The sequence below is a fragment of the Rhopilema esculentum genome, chromosome 6, assembly GCF_057945365.1.
Source record: "Rhopilema esculentum isolate cy_ngs chromosome 6, ASM5794536v1, whole genome shotgun sequence".
Taxonomy (NCBI): Eukaryota; Metazoa; Cnidaria; class Scyphozoa; order Rhizostomeae; family Rhizostomatidae; genus Rhopilema; species Rhopilema esculentum.
This window is the reverse complement of record NC_142820.1, coordinates 7,523,179-7,540,152: the sequence shown is the minus strand read 5'-3', so window position 1 is coordinate 7,540,152 and position 16,974 is coordinate 7,523,179. Positions and strand designations below refer to the sequence as shown.

Genomic DNA, 16,974 nt, shown 5'->3' with positions numbered 1-16,974 from the left:
GCAGAAAAAGATTGGATCCGGCTACATGGCCTGCTTTTCTTCAAGCCCCAATCGTAAACCTATAGCAAAAAGCATTGTAGAACATTCTTCATTCGCTCTTGAATCTCACATATCATTTTTCCCGTTTCATATGAGTAGAAATGGAGCAAGGAACGAAAAACAGTTATGATCTATGCTGTTTGAATTTTTTTGGAGAATGTCTCTAACTGAAAGAGTTCTGAAGTCAAAAAAGATTTTGTTAACTTATTTCTACCCTTTATATATATCCACCGAACCAGTATTGAGTCGTTGACTCCCTGTTTGCAGTGCATCTAAAGTTCTTGTTTGGGTTACCATAGGCTCCGAAATTGTCTTCGCTCACAACGGAGCCTTGCCTTGCTCCAAACTCACAAGCATTACCCGAATAGTAACTGTCATGGTGAAGAACGGTGCCCGCTTGCCAAAACCTAGCGGTCTTATGATGGGCTAATTTTCCGCGAATGTTAATGTATTCAGTATTCTTGCACATTCCAGCGCTTTTATAGGTCATTATATCCATTGACTTCAAGTTCGCTCTCACATAATCGATGAAGTCAATCCCGTGTGTGTTGAAACTGCATGTAGCCCGCCAGTGGGTAGAATGGGCTTTGATCGAAAGCATTTGAGCCTTTGAAAGCCTAAAAGAAGCAACCTGTTTGTAGGATGTTTGCTCGAGTATATTGCCTAACAGGGCTAACTGTTCAAGTTCTGTAGAACTTACTGCTTTAGTGGCACATGCTCGGCACATATGATTAACAGGGCTCAAATCAAACGCTTCAAATACGTTAGATTTCAAGTGACATTTTAACTACGATTGAGTTCCCGAAAGTATTATCGAACCCTACCTTTCATGCAAACTAAGTTTCCAACCTCTAAAATGCCTTACATCTTTACAATCAGTAAATAAGAGTGACCACTCGCGAAAGACAGATATCTAACCTGTATGCCACCCAATTCGGCGTCCTTTCATTAATTGGCAAATCCACAGAAAAGGGTGTTCCCCTAAACATGCCGTTGTTTTTAAGTGCCCATGAGAGAACCATCGTCCATGCTGTGCCTGGTTCTGATGTGAAGTCGCAGTAAACAGTGATAGATTCCCAGGTAGGCCCCGCAATGGAGTAGTATCCATTTGTTGTTGTCCCATCTTTCAGGAAGTCAAGGCAAGACCTTGGTATGGCTTTTACTTGAATAACTGGTCGCTAAGTAAAATAGGAACATGTTATTGAAGGTTTGAGGGATTCATCCTAAGTTGGGCAAGGGAATGGCAATTCCGGCTGCTGTATTGACGTCAAGATATGTTTTAAAAGGAAAGGGTTAAAACATGTCCTACAACTTTTCTTTATTTATTAACTTTGAAATAGAGTTATTGTATAAAAACGTTTGTAAACACTAAAGATTACTCACCGTTTCAATGATAGCAAGTTGGACAGCATAACAGAAGAAAAACAAAACCTTCATTTCTGCAACTGTAACGAAAAGGAAAAAGGAGTGTACAAGTTCCTAATCCGATGGTAGGGTGAAACTATCAGCACATTTATACAATTTACCTGGGTGTACATGATTTTCCATGCCTGTAGAGGCATTCGGATTCAATGACCCCGCCTCAACCCATGTGTACCCAAAGGGAAGCTCGATTTTGTCATTTTTATTATATCATAACACAAACACCATTAATTAGATTACAACCCAGTCACTCTCTCTCTCTCTCTCTCTCTCTCTCTCTCTCTCTCTCTCTCTCTCTCTCTCTCTCTCTCTCTCTCTCTCTCTCTCTCTCTCTCTCTCTCTCTCTCTCTCTCTCTCTCTCTCTCTCTCTCTCTAATTACAATAGAAAAGCTTTATGTTTACACATGGCGATAGAGAAGTGCGTATGTGCTAGTATAACAATAGTGTGATCAGCAAAGTATTAATCCGTATTACACGTGGACGACCCCATCCAATCCCTTTAATGACCCCAACATCAACCCTTGAACAACCCAAATTCAACCCTTGTACGAACCCACCCTAATCATTGTACGACCTCACTTAACCTTGAGACTACTTTGTAGAAATGATATCGACGCTACCCACACTTCGATACTCCCTGCAAATTTTGACAATTGCCCCTAATTACCCTTGCTACTTGTATATTACTATTCCTAAACCTTTTGCCTTAAATCGTGATTCAAAGAATGATGTATCGCCAGCAAAAAGTTTAAGTCTACACTTGCTTACTTATATCGATTGAAAAGAAGATAAGGTCTAAGATATTACCCCCATTCTGATGTTTACCGCAATAGAGTGTGGGCTGTTTCTTTGTCTGTTTTTGAGAATGCTTCTGATTAGAGGTAGCAAGTTCGCAGAGACGCCACAACGGTGTAGTTTCTCATGACAGAGTGAACATTGAGCTGAGGGTCGCAATCGAAAGCAGAAAGAAGTAGCTGGGTAATTGTAGAGTAGCCAGAGTGAAAACTGACAATTCTTGGTTTTATTTAAAGGTCAAAACACTAATATAACTTTCGCGGAACGTTTTCAATCAGCTTCTTCTTCAATAATGATGCAATCTTCAAACGTTGCCCTTTAACGTTTCAAGGACTGCAGCCAACTAGCCTTTTACCAAGCAAATATTCGAATCTTTACTTTTTCGTGATCAAAAATGGTTTTACCATGTGGGGATGTTCTCTACCGCAGATCGTAAACGACGAATTATTATAGAAAACCAGTCCTTGGCGCAAAAGATCATTGTTTAAAGAAGATTTGAGTTAGATACGACGTTACCACTTATGTTAGTTTTCCAATATCTTTAGCAGATACTATAACTTACCTTTCATCCTGCCTGATTTTGTTTGGATCTAGCAAAAGCAGTTGGTTTCACCACACCAATCCCTGTCCCAGTGCTGCCTGAAAAGGATATCTTAGATTAGTATTTAAATAGCTTGCATCAAGGAAGCTTTTTTCGGAAGTTTCTGGAATTGTTTGGTTTTCTGGTCTCGTTACATCTTGATTTTCACTGATATATTCAACTGAGAATGAAAACAACCAATTCGACCTTTCCAAGGCCCTAAAAACACGGAATAAATTTGACCAGGTAGCAAGAAAAATAAAATGTAAAACCCTAGCCATCAGAGATAGCTTTATTGCAGAATAAAGAAAAGCCTTTGAATAGAGAAGCATAGAAAACTTTTTCTCTGTTTTGTGACTTCAGAATGTTAGGTAGCTTTCCTGATTTGTTCAGGAACGAAAAAGCTTCCGTTTAACTATAACCTTCCTACAGAATATAGACGACAGTCCAGACAAAAGTCGCTTTACTTTTAACATTCGATATCGTCCAGGCACCGCGCAGCCATTGGGCTAGCAGGGGCTATAGCCCACCCACTTTTAGCAATAATAGGCTAGAAAAATTTTTGAAGGTTTACTCTAACGCAACTTTGGATAGTTTACGCCAATGCAGTAGCAGTTCTCATTGACTGGGAACCATTTTGTTCTTTTTCTAGGTGTTTCATCTTGTTTAATGATATGATGTATTTTCTAACTTGATTAGCTTGGTTTTTTATTACCCTCGAGCTAATTATATCTATTTTTATGGTTATTGATATCTTCTCTGAACCAGACTCTTTATAAAAATTCAATAGAAAAAAGCAAGCATTTTCTAAAAGGGGAGTTTTCCGGCGTTCTGGAGGGCGTGGCCTCCAAAAATTTCGGTCACACCCATTTCAGCCCCTCCACTTTTAGAGTAGTGCGCGGTCCCTGGTATCGTCGGAACGAAATATACATACATTATGTAGGCTGCTCATTCAATACCACGCTACGTTATGAAGGAAATTTAACATAATTTCAAAATTATTTTAGACTGCAGTACAGTGATTTGGAAACTAAATATAAATTTTTTAAAATTTGCGAATAGCACGCTAGAGGGTTTTGACAGTTGATTTCAAAAATTGATGACAAAAATTAAAATGCAAGACGAGATATTTTTATTGAAGACTTTGATAGGAATGAAACAATTACTAATATTTTTTTACTATAAAGCTAAGATAAGGCATTTGCAGACGTGAATACCGTCTTGGGTAATAAAGAGGTACTAAAACCGTGTTTATCTGCCGGAATACACTAACAGATAGGATTTGAATGAGGTTATAAATATATGGCAATGGATTCATATCTATGGCAATAAAAGGCTCATAAACTAAATTGTACTACATTAAGTTTTCAAGGGCCTAAAATCTGGAATTCACTTCCGGAATCAATAAAGACAGCACAAAATACTAGACAATTTAAGAATTTAATCAAAACCTGGTTCCTTGACAACAAGTGCGCATGCTCATTTTGCAGTATATGAACTGTCTTATGCAATCCTTGAAATAACATTATTTTAGTCTTAATTAGTGTATATTCACTATTGTAAAAACTAACATTAAATAATCTACAATACAATACAACAGACAAGCAGAATAGCCTTATGACACGGAAGTCGTTTCAAAATTAACCAAATTTATCCAGAATAGAATTACCCTAACAACTATTGTATACTTATACATATAAGCCCATTATCAATAAATAACAAACAACAACCAATCAGCTAAAAACACGTGAAACCAATAGAAAGTGTCCTTTGAATGAAAAGAAACATTAATTATGACCAAGTGAATAAAGGTCTCGGAAGTGAAGTCAATGCCAAATATTGCCGATAATTTTTTGACAGTCAAAGTTGTTAGACACATTTCAGAGGTGAACAACTCTTTTAACAATATATTCTAGAGCTGGTACAAGTCTAAAAGACTACCAAAAGAAGTAAAAATCAACAACAATTGACATCTTACATAAATAACACAAGGACAGCAAAATTTCTCTAATTTCATTTAGCATTTAAAATAACAAACATACGTAGTGCAGGTTTAAACTTTATTTATTTCTGGCATGCAACAACGTTGTCAAACTAACGTTTTTAAAAAATAGGGCCCCAGCAATATAAACTGGAGGTCTTTCGGTGTCGAAAATAGAAGAATATAACAAAGTAACAAAAAAGAAGTAGAAAAGTTTTTATCAACGTAGCTTAGCGTGTTGAACGTCCATGAATAATGACAAAAGATTAAATATATTTATGTAACGACTTCGTACATTTAAGTATTAGATATTATCGCGACTTTCAATAACCCTTAAAATTGTAAATTTTTATTTTCTAAACGAGGTTAAGGTACGACTTTTGCCTCGCTTTAACCTGTTTCGTGCTTGAATTTTCGTTGGAGTGGAGAGCGGATGGAGACTGACAAGTCCTGTTTACCTATTTCGCATCTAATGCAATAATGCTTACAAGCTTTCTCAGAGAGTTTCTTAGGCCAATAAATTTTGCATCAACAAGTAGAATTTATGCTGTTGCATACTGCTCAATACTTGCACTGCTTTATGTCGGCAGTTTGTATGTCAACAAATCGCCTTTCCCACGGTAAGTTTTTCCACATCTCTTTTACAACAATCAATATTGTCCACTGAAGGGATACCGACTTTAATTCTTCCTGTTTGAAAAATGTGACAGCTCCACACCCGATATATGTTTTTTATAATTGTCTTTGCACACTTGATTAACTGGGTGTTTCTCAAGTAAAATAGGTGTAGTCGGAAAGAAAATCCATGCCCTTTTTTAACTCTACCACAGTGCATTCTATTATTTTTCTCTGAAAAATTCTCCAGATTTGTTTTGCAGACCACCCCCTCTAGATGAACTTAGCATGATTTTTATGCATTGAATCACAGAATTATCTAATATTATCATGTTATTTTTAAAAAGGCACTATATTTCCTATAGGGGTTGCAGCCCCCAACACCATATTTTTTTTAGAATTGCTTCAGAATTTTCTTTAATTCCTGGAATATTTGTTCAATGAACTATTAACAGTTTAGGATGTAATCCATCAATCCACAATAAGGTATTATCATTTTATTTCCGTTTGTGCTTTAGTGATCACCCTGTAACTGTTTGGAAGCGGTTCAAAGGAGTTATTTTTGTCTCACTTGTTGCCCCGGTGCTGGCTTTTTTATGGGGTAAAGATGCAGATGAATCATTGCAGGTATCTGTGATTTTAATTCCTTTTCACTTACTTGTTATTTTATCCCTAGTTGGTAAACAAGAGTGAAGTTGGCTCAGCGGTAGGGCTGTGGATTACATATCTAAAAGTATAGGGTTTGGGTCCCTGCCATGAGTAAACATCCAAGCATCAAAATCATCCCGAGCATCAAGGTATGATCACATTGACAGGAAGGACCAGGGCACAGCTCAATTATCATAGTTTCTCTGTCCTAAAGCTACCTATGGATGATGGTAGCAACAAATACAAAATGCAATTGCAACATTGTAAATGTAAATGTAATATTATGAATCAGTGAAACAATATTCTTTATTGAAAATTTTTTATTGGAAGTGAGTGAATGGCAATTTAAGCCTACAATTCTTTAATTTGTTTTTGTCTTGACCAATTTATGTCTTTTGTTCGTTTTTTGATCACCGTTTGCCTTGTTTTGCAATTCTTTCTCACCTTTAGAAAGTGGTAATGACCACATTCTGTTGTTAAAATTTTTCAAGCTGCCACCAAGAAGTTTTCCACTGCTAGATGAAAAAATACTTTTAGTATCATTTTGCTATGTTGCTTAAAGAATGCTAATTAAGACAAATAGTGTTGTTCATACAAGCTACATAAGACTAATGTTTATCACTGAAATGTCAACAAGAATGTCAATTGAGAAAGTTGATGGCAGAATGCCACCAGTATGTGCCAGACCTGCAAATTTCTTTGGACTTGAACCTCCAAAGAATTGTTTATAAGCTCATTCTCTGTAACTTTCCAAAGAATTCCAGCTACACCATTTTCCACTGGCTTGGAATGCACACAGATGGAATTTTAATAGCATCATTGCTGCCCATGGCTCTAACTATGGTAAGAAAGATTTTTCTGAATTTTACTGAACAAAAGATTTCTAGCCTCTCCCTATGCTTTGCCTACTTCAAGAAACATATAAAGAGGAGTTGTCTTCCATTTTATGTCCTTTTCCATTTTATTACTTTCAGAATTGGTTTCTTATATGATTTTGTTACATTTTTTTGATTCCACTTTCATTTCAAACTGTCACAATTAACTTAAATGTTATCCTTCTTTGCTTTTTTCTTTTTTCTTGCTTTTTTGATGTTTTTTTCTGACCAAACTTACATAGCACCTAATTTCAATAAAAATTTTTACCAAGTGTGGTTGTTAAGACTTGTTTAATTTTTTTATATGCATAGAATAGAAAGCACACTCAGATGAAGTGTATACATACTAAAATTACATTTCACAAGATGAACTCAAATTGAGAACTGCAAGCATAGCTTTTTGAATGGGAGGAAACTTGGGATATTAAATTTAGGCATCTAAACTTTTTAGAACAAACTATGCTTATGTCAAGAGTCATATCAAAACTTTATCTAACATACAATTAAGAACATTATTAAACATATCTGGGGTAATTACAAGATTGGTTTACTGCATTATATGTTTCTTCTTAACTTGCAGATCTTGTTTTTGGGTCCCATAATGCAGCTAATTCTTGAAACACTTGAGGAAGAAGAAGTAACACACAGTGAGTGCTCTTTAACTTTAACTTGTGACTCTTTGATCTAGATCCTCAATCTGGAACTGCAATAGAATAACAAGATTATGGTGTGTAGCTTTGACCACATAATCTAAAAGACTGGAGCTACTGGGGACAAATATTCAATTTCTGGCCTTCCAATGTCTCCCCGAGTCAGTGTTTTCTGAATACAGGGTCTGAAACAATTTCACTTGTTTCATTTGATACCAAAACAATTAATTGTAACCTAAATATGAATTGATATGTTTTAGCTAATCATGTTTTTGCTAGCTTCTCTGATTAATTTCATGAAAGATCAGTAAACATTCATCTTTCCAAAGCAATCTGGTATCTGTATTTGATATTTAATGTCATTTCTTACTATTCAAAACATAAGCAAAAATTAATTTTGAGTTTGAAATTACGTAAGATAATACAGATATCACCATAATAAAGAAACTTCAACCGTGATTAGAACTTAATGTTAAAGATCTTTGCAATACAATGTGTATCTTCATTAGTAATTGAAGTTGCTGCTACCTTCACCAGGCATTTCGAGAATGATGTCTGCAAAATTTATAACCTGTTGTCTGTTTATTTTTCTGTTTTAGGTTCATTGGTTTCATTAAAAACGCGGATAGCCAGATCTCTCCATGACATAATCTGGTGGCGCAATTACATTGTGGTAGGTTTTTGCTCAAAGCGCCCATTGTTTTTGTTGACAGTAAAAAGCTTGTATGCTACAGGGAAGCTGCCTGTATAGAGTGGCTAGCACAAAGAAACTTAACACCCCCTTAGACACCTAACTGTGATTCACTATTGTATCCAAAATAAAGTTGCGAAGCCTTTGTCTTCATGCCAAAATTTTCAAAGGATATAAGTGATTGGTACATTTGACAATGCCTTGGAAAAGACAGTTGCTAAGACCCTAGTAATAGTTTTCGTGAGCTCAGGGGTGACTTTTCCATTTGTCTGATAGCACAGAGTTAGTTTGAATATACTTGGGCTGTGTCCTCAACCCTCACCCTACTTAATAGGCCAATGAATCTATGATATTTTTTAATGATTAAAGTTTGTTTTGTTTAATTTTCATTATCCCTCGATTTTGATACCTCTTAATATCTGCACAGGCCCCATTCACAGAGGAGTTTGTTTTTCGTGCATGTATGCTTCCATTTCTAGTTCCTGCATTCGGATGTCGTGCATCAGTTATCCTCTGTCCGCTGTTTTTCGGCATAGGTAAGAGGCTATGATCTTAATCTACTGCGAGACGTTGGGAATAGTTGATAGACATTGGGAGTAGTTGGGAGATGTTGGGAGGTTTTGAGGGGTGAACTGATGGCCAAACAAATTGATTTATATGCAACCAGTTCATTAGCAAGCATATATCCCTTCCTTAGATTGCTTAGCAATTCCAGTGTGGTATATTGAGCAATCTTTTATGATTTCTGCCCTTTTATTTATGTTTGTAGAATAGGTTTATAGAATGAAATATCAACTTTATGGCAATAAAAGTAAAAGTTTTTGCAGCTTTTTGCTTCCTTTTTACCACGATGACTGGCCCTCGTTTATCGTGTAAAGAATACAGTAAAAGAAATTAAAGTGATTTGTTGCAACTCGGTCGCTACGAAGTTTTTTTCTAAAAGATCTTCAGAATTTTATTTTGGATTACCCTTAGTTTATACCTTAAAGTGTAAGAGAAAAATTGCGATCAGACTAAGATGAAAATATATAAACAGTTGTAATATTAATTTAACATAATTATATGTTTTCTTGATATGAATTCCGCCTTTGGTCGCTCTTAATTTAAAACAAGGCGGAAAATTGATTTTTTTTGGAGGTGAAGTTCCAGTATGTGGGCTAGGAATGAAAATGGAAGACAAATTTTATGATGGCATGCTCTTAACTCCGCCATATTGTAGTGCCAGCCTATGTTAGTTGATAACGTATTAATGAAAAGTAACTTATTTACGAGTGTTTTCTTGAATTTTAGTAGCGGAAAAATGACCTGAATTCTCTTTTCTCTTTTATTGAAGCATATGAATTTGCCATCCTTACTTCTGCTTGGTTTTTGTTTGATTTAACTTTGTAGCCTAACAACTTTTATGCTTTTAACGAGAGCCCGCTTTGTTTTCTAGCACATGTTCATCATGCAGTTGAAGGTTTAAGAATGGGGATGACACTGGGCTCAGTCATTATACGATCAGGTGTGTTGAGGGTATCAAGTCAAATACCTTTTTTCTCTTGTAGAATATTTATCTATTTATCTCATTTTGGAATAGTATATTACAATGATATACAGTTAAAATTTGTGCAGTTTTCGAGATAGATATATGTACATCGGACTGTAGGAGCGTCCGAAATTTTTACCATGCGAAATAATTTGCACTTAAATAAACTCACAGCAATGTTCTCACTAAATGAAAATGGAATTTTTCGCTCACAAACATTTAGCACATAAAGGGAACGCGAACGTAGACCAAAACGGGCCCTAGGTTTCTGGGAAAGAGGTTACCATGACAATCTTGTCAACTAAACCAAAGGAAAATAGATGTTTATTGAAACGACAATTGAGCAGCAAAAAGTGTTCAGTTTAGGCAAGGGTTCGCTGACAGGGCTTTTTCAGTGGATTGTTCAGTTTCCGAACCATCTTACGCCATATTATATCAAAAAGTCATGATTTATTGTTAGCATTTTACTATTTATACTAAATTGTTTCGAATCCATAATTTGTTTGTAAATGAGCGACTTTCCATTGGTATTTTCAGCATCAACTAGAAAGTAAGTTGTTTGAGTTGTTTCTTTGCTAGTTTTTCAAATGGGATACACGACGATATTTGGCGCATACTCTGCATTTTTATTTCTAAGAACAGGTATTAATTTATTATCTTTCTCGTGTTGTATATTATCTGTTCCTTTGATATATCATACGTTGATTACTATTCCGCTTTGCACAGCTCTGACCTTATGTCACATGTCACTTTAATAGAACAATGCTGATTATTAGGGATCACAAAGGGAAATGGCGAACATAGCTGCCAAAAAGTCTATCAAGTCTATCATAGCTGCAAAAAATAATGTTTTTTCTGGGAACTTTTTATTTTAGAGAAACGATTCCTGCTTATTTAATATTCCATTTGTCAGTTCCTCTTAAGTCAAAAACAAAGTATACTTTAGGAATTGGTTTTTATTTTTGACTTTAAAAATTTGTAGCTTTCGTAATGAAAGATATTGCAAAGCAATGATTACTTTTTCTGACAATGAAAGCAATTTGTAGATTTTACTGGTTAAATGCATTAATTTCGGGTAAATTTTTCTGCTTATTTTAAAATGTTTCATGGGAACCTAGTCCCCTCTGCTGCTCTAGGTTCTATTTTACTAAAAAGTAGCTAATAATCATGATCGCTTTGTAGGTCATATGGCTGGTCCAGTTCTGTGTCATACTTTTTGTAATTTCATGGGATTTCCTGAGTTTGATAGGATTCCACACTCTTTGTACCCGAAAAGTAAGTAGAACGTCTTGTAAAAGTGTCCACCTGTTATGTAGTACTGCTTTACAGAGGTTTTAGGCGATCAACGATCATGTTGAATAACAAACCAATTCAATTTGCTTTGCGTCATTTAAAATCTTGGAGACAGATGAATGGGATACAATTTTGGACAGCGCTGGAGACAAACTCCTGAATTTGTGATGGGTAGCCTGCAATATCTTGGAATTGTCTGTCAAGAGTTGAGGTGGAGGAAAAGTTTTATGTATAGATCTTACCAGTTTCTACGTTGAACAACTGAGTTACATTCAGAAAATCCAGTTTTTCAAAAAACAGCGTTTATATGTTGCTTTGCCTGGTTTTAGAAGCTAGTAGTAAGTGGTTCTCGAGAGCTGAACACGTTTAAATCTGTAAGAAAATCAAAACTATAGTAGAGGTAGAAATTTTGTTCTGTTCTTTGAAAGTGAGAACGAAAGCCTTGAACCGATGTTACACATTAAAAAGGCTACTTCTTGAGGTTGTTGGCATGGTAGATGGACAAATTTCTAGGAACTTATTTGGTATGAAATTTATATGTAAAAATGTTAAAGCAATTGTAGCAAAAATGCTCAATGGTTCCAAAGGAATACCTGCGGCAAAGCAGATAAAATGGGGAAACCTAAAAAGAAAGCAACGCGCCGAGAATAAATAAAAACGACAACCAATAAATTGAAGATAACTAATATTTTGCCCTTGTCTCTGGAGCTCCCTCAAAGCTACTCATATTTATTCATTTGCAGTCATAAGTTTTTATTCAGATGTGTGTCATGTTTTCCTCCTTAAATATATAAATCTTTAATTGAAAGAACGTTTAGAGGGCAATAGCACACACTCGAGTTTTTCAAGATCCTGTAACTGACAGGAGCCCCCCGTTTTGCGCAGTACAGATAAGTTGTTATTGTTTGTTGTAGAACTTCTGAATCATTAGAATTATCTTGTTCTCATCAGTGTCACTAACGAAAAACAGAAATGTTTAAGCGATTTATTTTTTTATTTTTCAGCAATAGCGACCACATTTCTATTTGGCCTACTTGGTTTTTATCTTCTCCTGTTTCCTCTCACGGATCCAGTTTATTTCTCAAGTATCTACTGGGATCAAAGATAGCTTTTCTCTAACACACCGAATATGCATAGAGTCTATATGACGTCATACACCATTCGGAGTCAGAAAGACATTCTTGAATCACGATCCTTGAATGTTCAGTGGACTTCCTCAGTCCGTCCTTTTGATAAATGCAATGCTGAAAACGATCTCTAAAGGTTTTCAGAACCCTTAGTGCAGGTTTTAATACAATGTAAACCTTTTTTGATAAAGGGCTATATCGCCTTTTTAACTTTGAAATTTTCACCATAAACATGGTTTTTTAGAAACATGGTTTCTACAATATCTGAATTTGATCACCGGTAGTTATTTTTTTCAATCCAATCTCCTTTCACTATGCCGGTTAATGCCTCCAGATAGTATACTTTTGGAATTACTAGGAGCTCTGAGACTGGTCTGCAAACGTCAGAGAAAGTTTTATCACCTAGTACATGAACGGGTGTGCTTAATGTGCATTTTTCAGCAGAATAAATACTCCTATTTTAAATTATAGGTTTATCAATTTTGAGTGTCGACTAGCAATTTTGTAATTTTGTCAAAGTATCGCTGATTTCCCTTAGACCTGCCAATTTTGAAACTATGATTGTATAATCATATTCCTGTTTTCCTTTACACCACAGCTTTTGTTTCTCCTGTTCGTTTGTGTAACCCTTCCCTGTTTGCTTTCGTCTGTGTAGCACATTTTTCTATTTTAAAGTTTCTTGTTATGAAGTTTATAATACACAGAAACATTTTCATTTCGTACTGGTAACAAGACATTTTGTCAAATGTTTTCAATCTTCATGCATGCCAACGATTAGACATAATCTAATATGCCACAACTTTCATTTTCCGTAGAACAACATCACAAATTTTTCTAAAGTCACGATTTAGGGAAAGGAAAGGTGATTCCAAAGAAAACATAAATGGTCCTCACTTTGCAAACATGACCAAGTAATAGAAACTCCAACCATAGAATCGATTTACAACCATTGAGGGTGCGCCAACCTCATTAGGATGCACAGAACCACCAGACTGTGCAGCAGCATCAAGATGCGCAGCGCACCAGGATGCTTATTAGCACCAAGCGCAGCAATATAAGCAGCCGAAGCATTAAAAGGTTTTCGAAAACATACGAGCAATTTCTTTATGTATTCAAGATCTTTATTAACTTTGCAAATCTAAATCTCAGAGTTCATTAATTGTATAAATACATTCAATTTGACAATAAACAGTGTAATGTCGATTAAGTTCCCAAACTTATTGTGATTGGTGAATGGCGGTGAACCAAAAACCTTCAATTTGATAATCAAGTAAAAATCAAAAGGTAATGATTTTGCCAGCAGTTGTTTGTTAGAATCTAATGAAAATTTGTCAGCATCAGCGTTAAAATGAGCAGTGTTAGCAAAGCTTCGATAGCTACCCTGGGGTATGGTGCACTGCTATCTGGTGGTTTGTACTTTGGTGCCTTTAATCGTTGTCCATAACGATCTAGAAACTGAAGCACGACGCCGTTCGTCCACCCAAAACCAACTTGCACTCCATATTCCCCTCCGTGGCCGGGCTTTCCCCGTATATTCGCATCATACTTCTCGTACATGTGACCTGTCTGTTTCCAGCTAAGGTAGTTCGTTTCAATCCACTTCCTTGCCAGGTCAAAGGCAAGGTCATTTCCAGTTATGTTGCCTGCTTTTCTAAGCGCATTTTCCATCATATCCTGCAGGGGAGGCCAGGCATTCGGAAAATCCCATTGCTCACCTGTCTCATTCAATGTTGTCGGCACACCACCGGGGTAATCAAGAACACCCTGTCTTTTGATTGATCTAATGGCCTCTTTTGCACGAGAAGCGTTGTTGCCATAGCAATCAGCCCAGATGGGAGAAATGTTCGAAACATAAAATGCACTGCGCTTTTTCTTTAGTTTAATATCAAAATCTAGCCATTGCTTTTTACTTTCATCCCAAAATACTTCATTCATTGTTGTTACTCGACCCTGGTAAGCTGTAGCGAACTGCTTCGCTTTCGCGCTGTTCCCATTCGCTGCATGCATGTCACTGAGGGATTTTTCAACTTTACATAAGATGGAATTCAAATCAACCGGGATGATGTCCCGTGTTTTTATCGACATCATTTTCATTGCATGTTTTCCTGAATATGAAAACCACCGCGAAGAGAAGTCCCAACCGCTCTCAGCTGCGGACGCTATGTGGGCGTACAGCTGTTTTCTTTCAGTTCCGTTATGAATTCCGGCTTTCTCCATCGTTTCCACGTCGTTCCAGTACGATTCCGGTCGGGGGTACCCCATTGGCGCAGAAAATCTGTTCACAGAATGTGCATTTTTGAATCCATCCGTTTTGTCAAGCGTTATCGTACGATTTGTCATCCAGAACTGATACTCTTTCTCTAAATATGGTAAGGATTCCGTCAAAAAATTGGTGTCATTTGTCTTCTTCCAATATTCATAAACCATCAGTGATAAAAACGGTGGTTGACTTCGGTTCAAATAATACTTGCGTCCTCCATTTGGTACAAATCCTTGGTCCTTCACTAAAGTTATAAAATTTTGGAGCATACCCTTGACTGTCTCGGCCATACCACTTAATAGTAGGCCATTTATTACCCAATAAGTGTCCCAATAGTAAAACTCTCTGAATCTCCCTCCTGGAACGACAAACGGATTCTCTGAATAAATCAAAGAATACCTCTCAGGATTCGTCTTCACCTCCTTCTTCATTTTTCGATTCAAAAGCTTCCATCTATTGTGGATGTCTTTGGCCCAGCCTCGTAAGCTTGGGTCTTTGATTTTCAGTAGGAATGGAGGATTTTCAGACCAGTCTGATGGCTGAATGCTGGTCAGTTCTGTCCCAGCCTCATAAAAGTATTTTTTGACCGCCTTTTTAATATCAGCTGCACTTTTTTGCCCGCTAACTGCATCCTTCAAAGGAGTTACAATTTTGCTGCGATCGTCCCGCATGGCCATGTCAACAAATGTCTTCGCGTCTCCAAACGCTTTGGACATTTGAACTACTTTCAGTATTTCCCCTTTACAGTAAACCTCATCAATGCAAGCATCGATGAATTGCTCATTCTCAGCAGTGTTGACCAATGATATACGCAATATTGCGTGTAAACAGAGTAGAACAGAGCTGTGCCACATCTTTGCTTCACTCTCAGTCACTCAGCATCCCATTTCAAATTCTCGCTCGTACGGTTTACACAGGGGTTCAAGGCGATTTTCTCGGCTAACTAAGTTTCCCGGCATGTATTAGGAAATCAACAGTTTCTCACTTCAGCGCTTACATGTACAGCCAGGAAACTCGGCCAGCCGGGATATCCGCAGACAGAGGCGGGATCTCGCTCAGCTGAGTTTCCAAGCCAACTCATGTAAACGCAAATTGCCGAGTTTCCCGCCTGAACGGGATAAAATAATTTGACACGCACGCGTGGTACCATGTGCAGCGTCTTTTCACTAACAATCTAGCGTTTTTTATATCTTGAGTCTCCTGATGATCCTGTTTTTTCAGCAAAAGGCTTTTTAACCAATTATCATCCCTTGTTTTCCCGTAAGCCAAAAAGAGTACAATTTCCTTGCAGATGAAATAACAGCAGGCAAAAACGGTTTATCACCGAAATCATTTTCAAATTCTTGGAACTTTTTGTTGAAACCATCCTGATGCGAAAATTTCCATTTCTGCCCTTGCATGGCACCAAAAGCATACATTGCATTATGTACTTCATTTTTTGCAGAAATTTCATCCCGCCTGGCCGAGTTTCCCGCTTCATGGAAACACTGGCAGTTAATCAACCCCCCTTGCCGGGCAACTCAGCTAGCCGGGAAACTCGCCCCCATGTTAACAGACCCTAAATCTATAAGAATATTAAGTAAGCCTCAAAATCGCTGAAATTTAAAAATAATTTAAGAATAATACAAGGCTCAAGTCTCACCAAGAATTAAACTTTTTGTTTATTTGAGTCTTTTTGGAAAGCAAATCAAATGCGATTTTCAAGCTTTATGTTTTGAAATACACCTATCCGCTCTTAGAGTCATTGTTACGTCTTGTGGTGCTTAGTACTAATTTAAGAGTATACACTCCCCTCACAAAAGTATTGCACCACCTTGTTCAAAATGGCGGCACATTTTGACAACTTTTCTACCATACCAAACATTTGAATGCATGAATTGGTTGAAATAGGCGTACTTTAAAGCAAGTTTTGACGGTAAATTCTTGAAAATCTTACTGATGCCATAGAAAACATATTTTGAAATGTATAGATTATGCAGAAGAGTTTTTTTGTACAGAGAAATATTATTTGTTCAAAAAGTATTGGGACAAACTTCGAAATTTCGACGACATTTGATGCAGCAAATTTGGAAAGACTTTTTAAAATCTTTCTCGGTAAAAAAGTATGACAGCTATTTCCATGAAATTTTCACAAGACATTGTTGATATTTCGAAGCCTTAAATGTACGCTAGACAATTAGAAAAATATCGGCCATAAAATTTCTATAGACCTTGAGACGTAAACATGGGAGTTCTTGAAAATCAATAACTGAGTGAAGAGAAGCGCTTTCAAATTGCTTTCTGCTAAAATATCGCGCATGGATTTCGCAATAATGCATCAATTGTCGGCTGCTAAATGAGTGCAGCTTTTTGGTTTGTAAAAATTTTCTCCGTACAAGAAGAGTAAACAATTTATCAAGGGTTGGCAGACCGAAGAAGTTTACGACGCCGAGGGACGAAAGGTCATTTCTGAAGGAACTGCAAAGTAATA

At 36.7% G+C, this 16,974-nt stretch overlaps 3 protein-coding genes across 5 annotated transcripts; 1 reads left to right on the top strand and 2 right to left on the bottom strand.

Annotated features, from left to right (window-relative positions):
• Positions 1 to 15: 15 nt before the first annotated feature.
• LOC135686049 (uncharacterized) lies at positions 16 to 2,937 on the bottom strand. The gene is made up of 4 exons (XM_065202200.2): positions 2,819 to 2,937; positions 1,423 to 1,484; positions 958 to 1,217; positions 16 to 656 (listed from the first exon to the last, which is right to left on the bottom strand). Exons 1-4 carry the CDS (start codon positions 2,823 to 2,825, stop codon positions 257 to 259), a joined length of 729 nt encoding a protein of 242 aa, XP_065058272.2. The 5' UTR covers positions 2,826 to 2,937; the 3' UTR covers positions 16 to 256.
• Positions 2,938 to 5,196: 2,259 nt separating this feature from the next.
• Positions 5,197 to 12,887, top strand: LOC135686346 (CAAX prenyl protease 2). Of its 3 annotated transcripts, none has more exons than XM_089108876.1 (10): positions 5,197 to 5,437; positions 5,951 to 6,059; positions 6,837 to 6,923; positions 7,536 to 7,602; positions 8,205 to 8,278; positions 8,724 to 8,832; positions 9,732 to 9,800; positions 10,404 to 10,466; positions 11,007 to 11,099; positions 11,546 to 12,107. In XM_089108876.1, exons 1-10 carry the CDS (start codon positions 5,298 to 5,300, stop codon positions 11,770 to 11,772), a joined length of 1,038 nt encoding a protein of 345 aa, XP_088965002.1. In that variant the 5' UTR covers positions 5,197 to 5,297; the 3' UTR covers positions 11,773 to 12,107. The 3 variants fall into 3 exon arrangements, with proteins under 3 accessions (XP_088965002.1, XP_065058627.2, XP_088965003.1); XM_065202555.2 differs by lacking the exon at positions 11,546 to 12,107 and adding an exon at positions 12,122 to 12,887 and having other exon boundaries at positions 5,204 to 5,437; XM_089108877.1 differs by lacking the exon at positions 5,951 to 6,059 and adding an exon at positions 6,109 to 6,229 and having other exon boundaries at positions 5,298 to 5,437; positions 11,546 to 12,114.
• Positions 12,888 to 13,055: 168 nt separating this feature from the next.
• LOC135686342 (trehalase) lies at positions 13,056 to 15,446 on the bottom strand. Its single transcript, XM_065202550.2, has one exon. The coding sequence runs from the start codon at positions 15,356 to 15,358 to the stop codon at positions 13,562 to 13,564; it is 1,797 nt and encodes a 598-aa protein (XP_065058622.2). The 5' UTR covers positions 15,359 to 15,446; the 3' UTR covers positions 13,056 to 13,561.
• Positions 15,447 to 16,974: the final 1,528 nt, after the last annotated feature.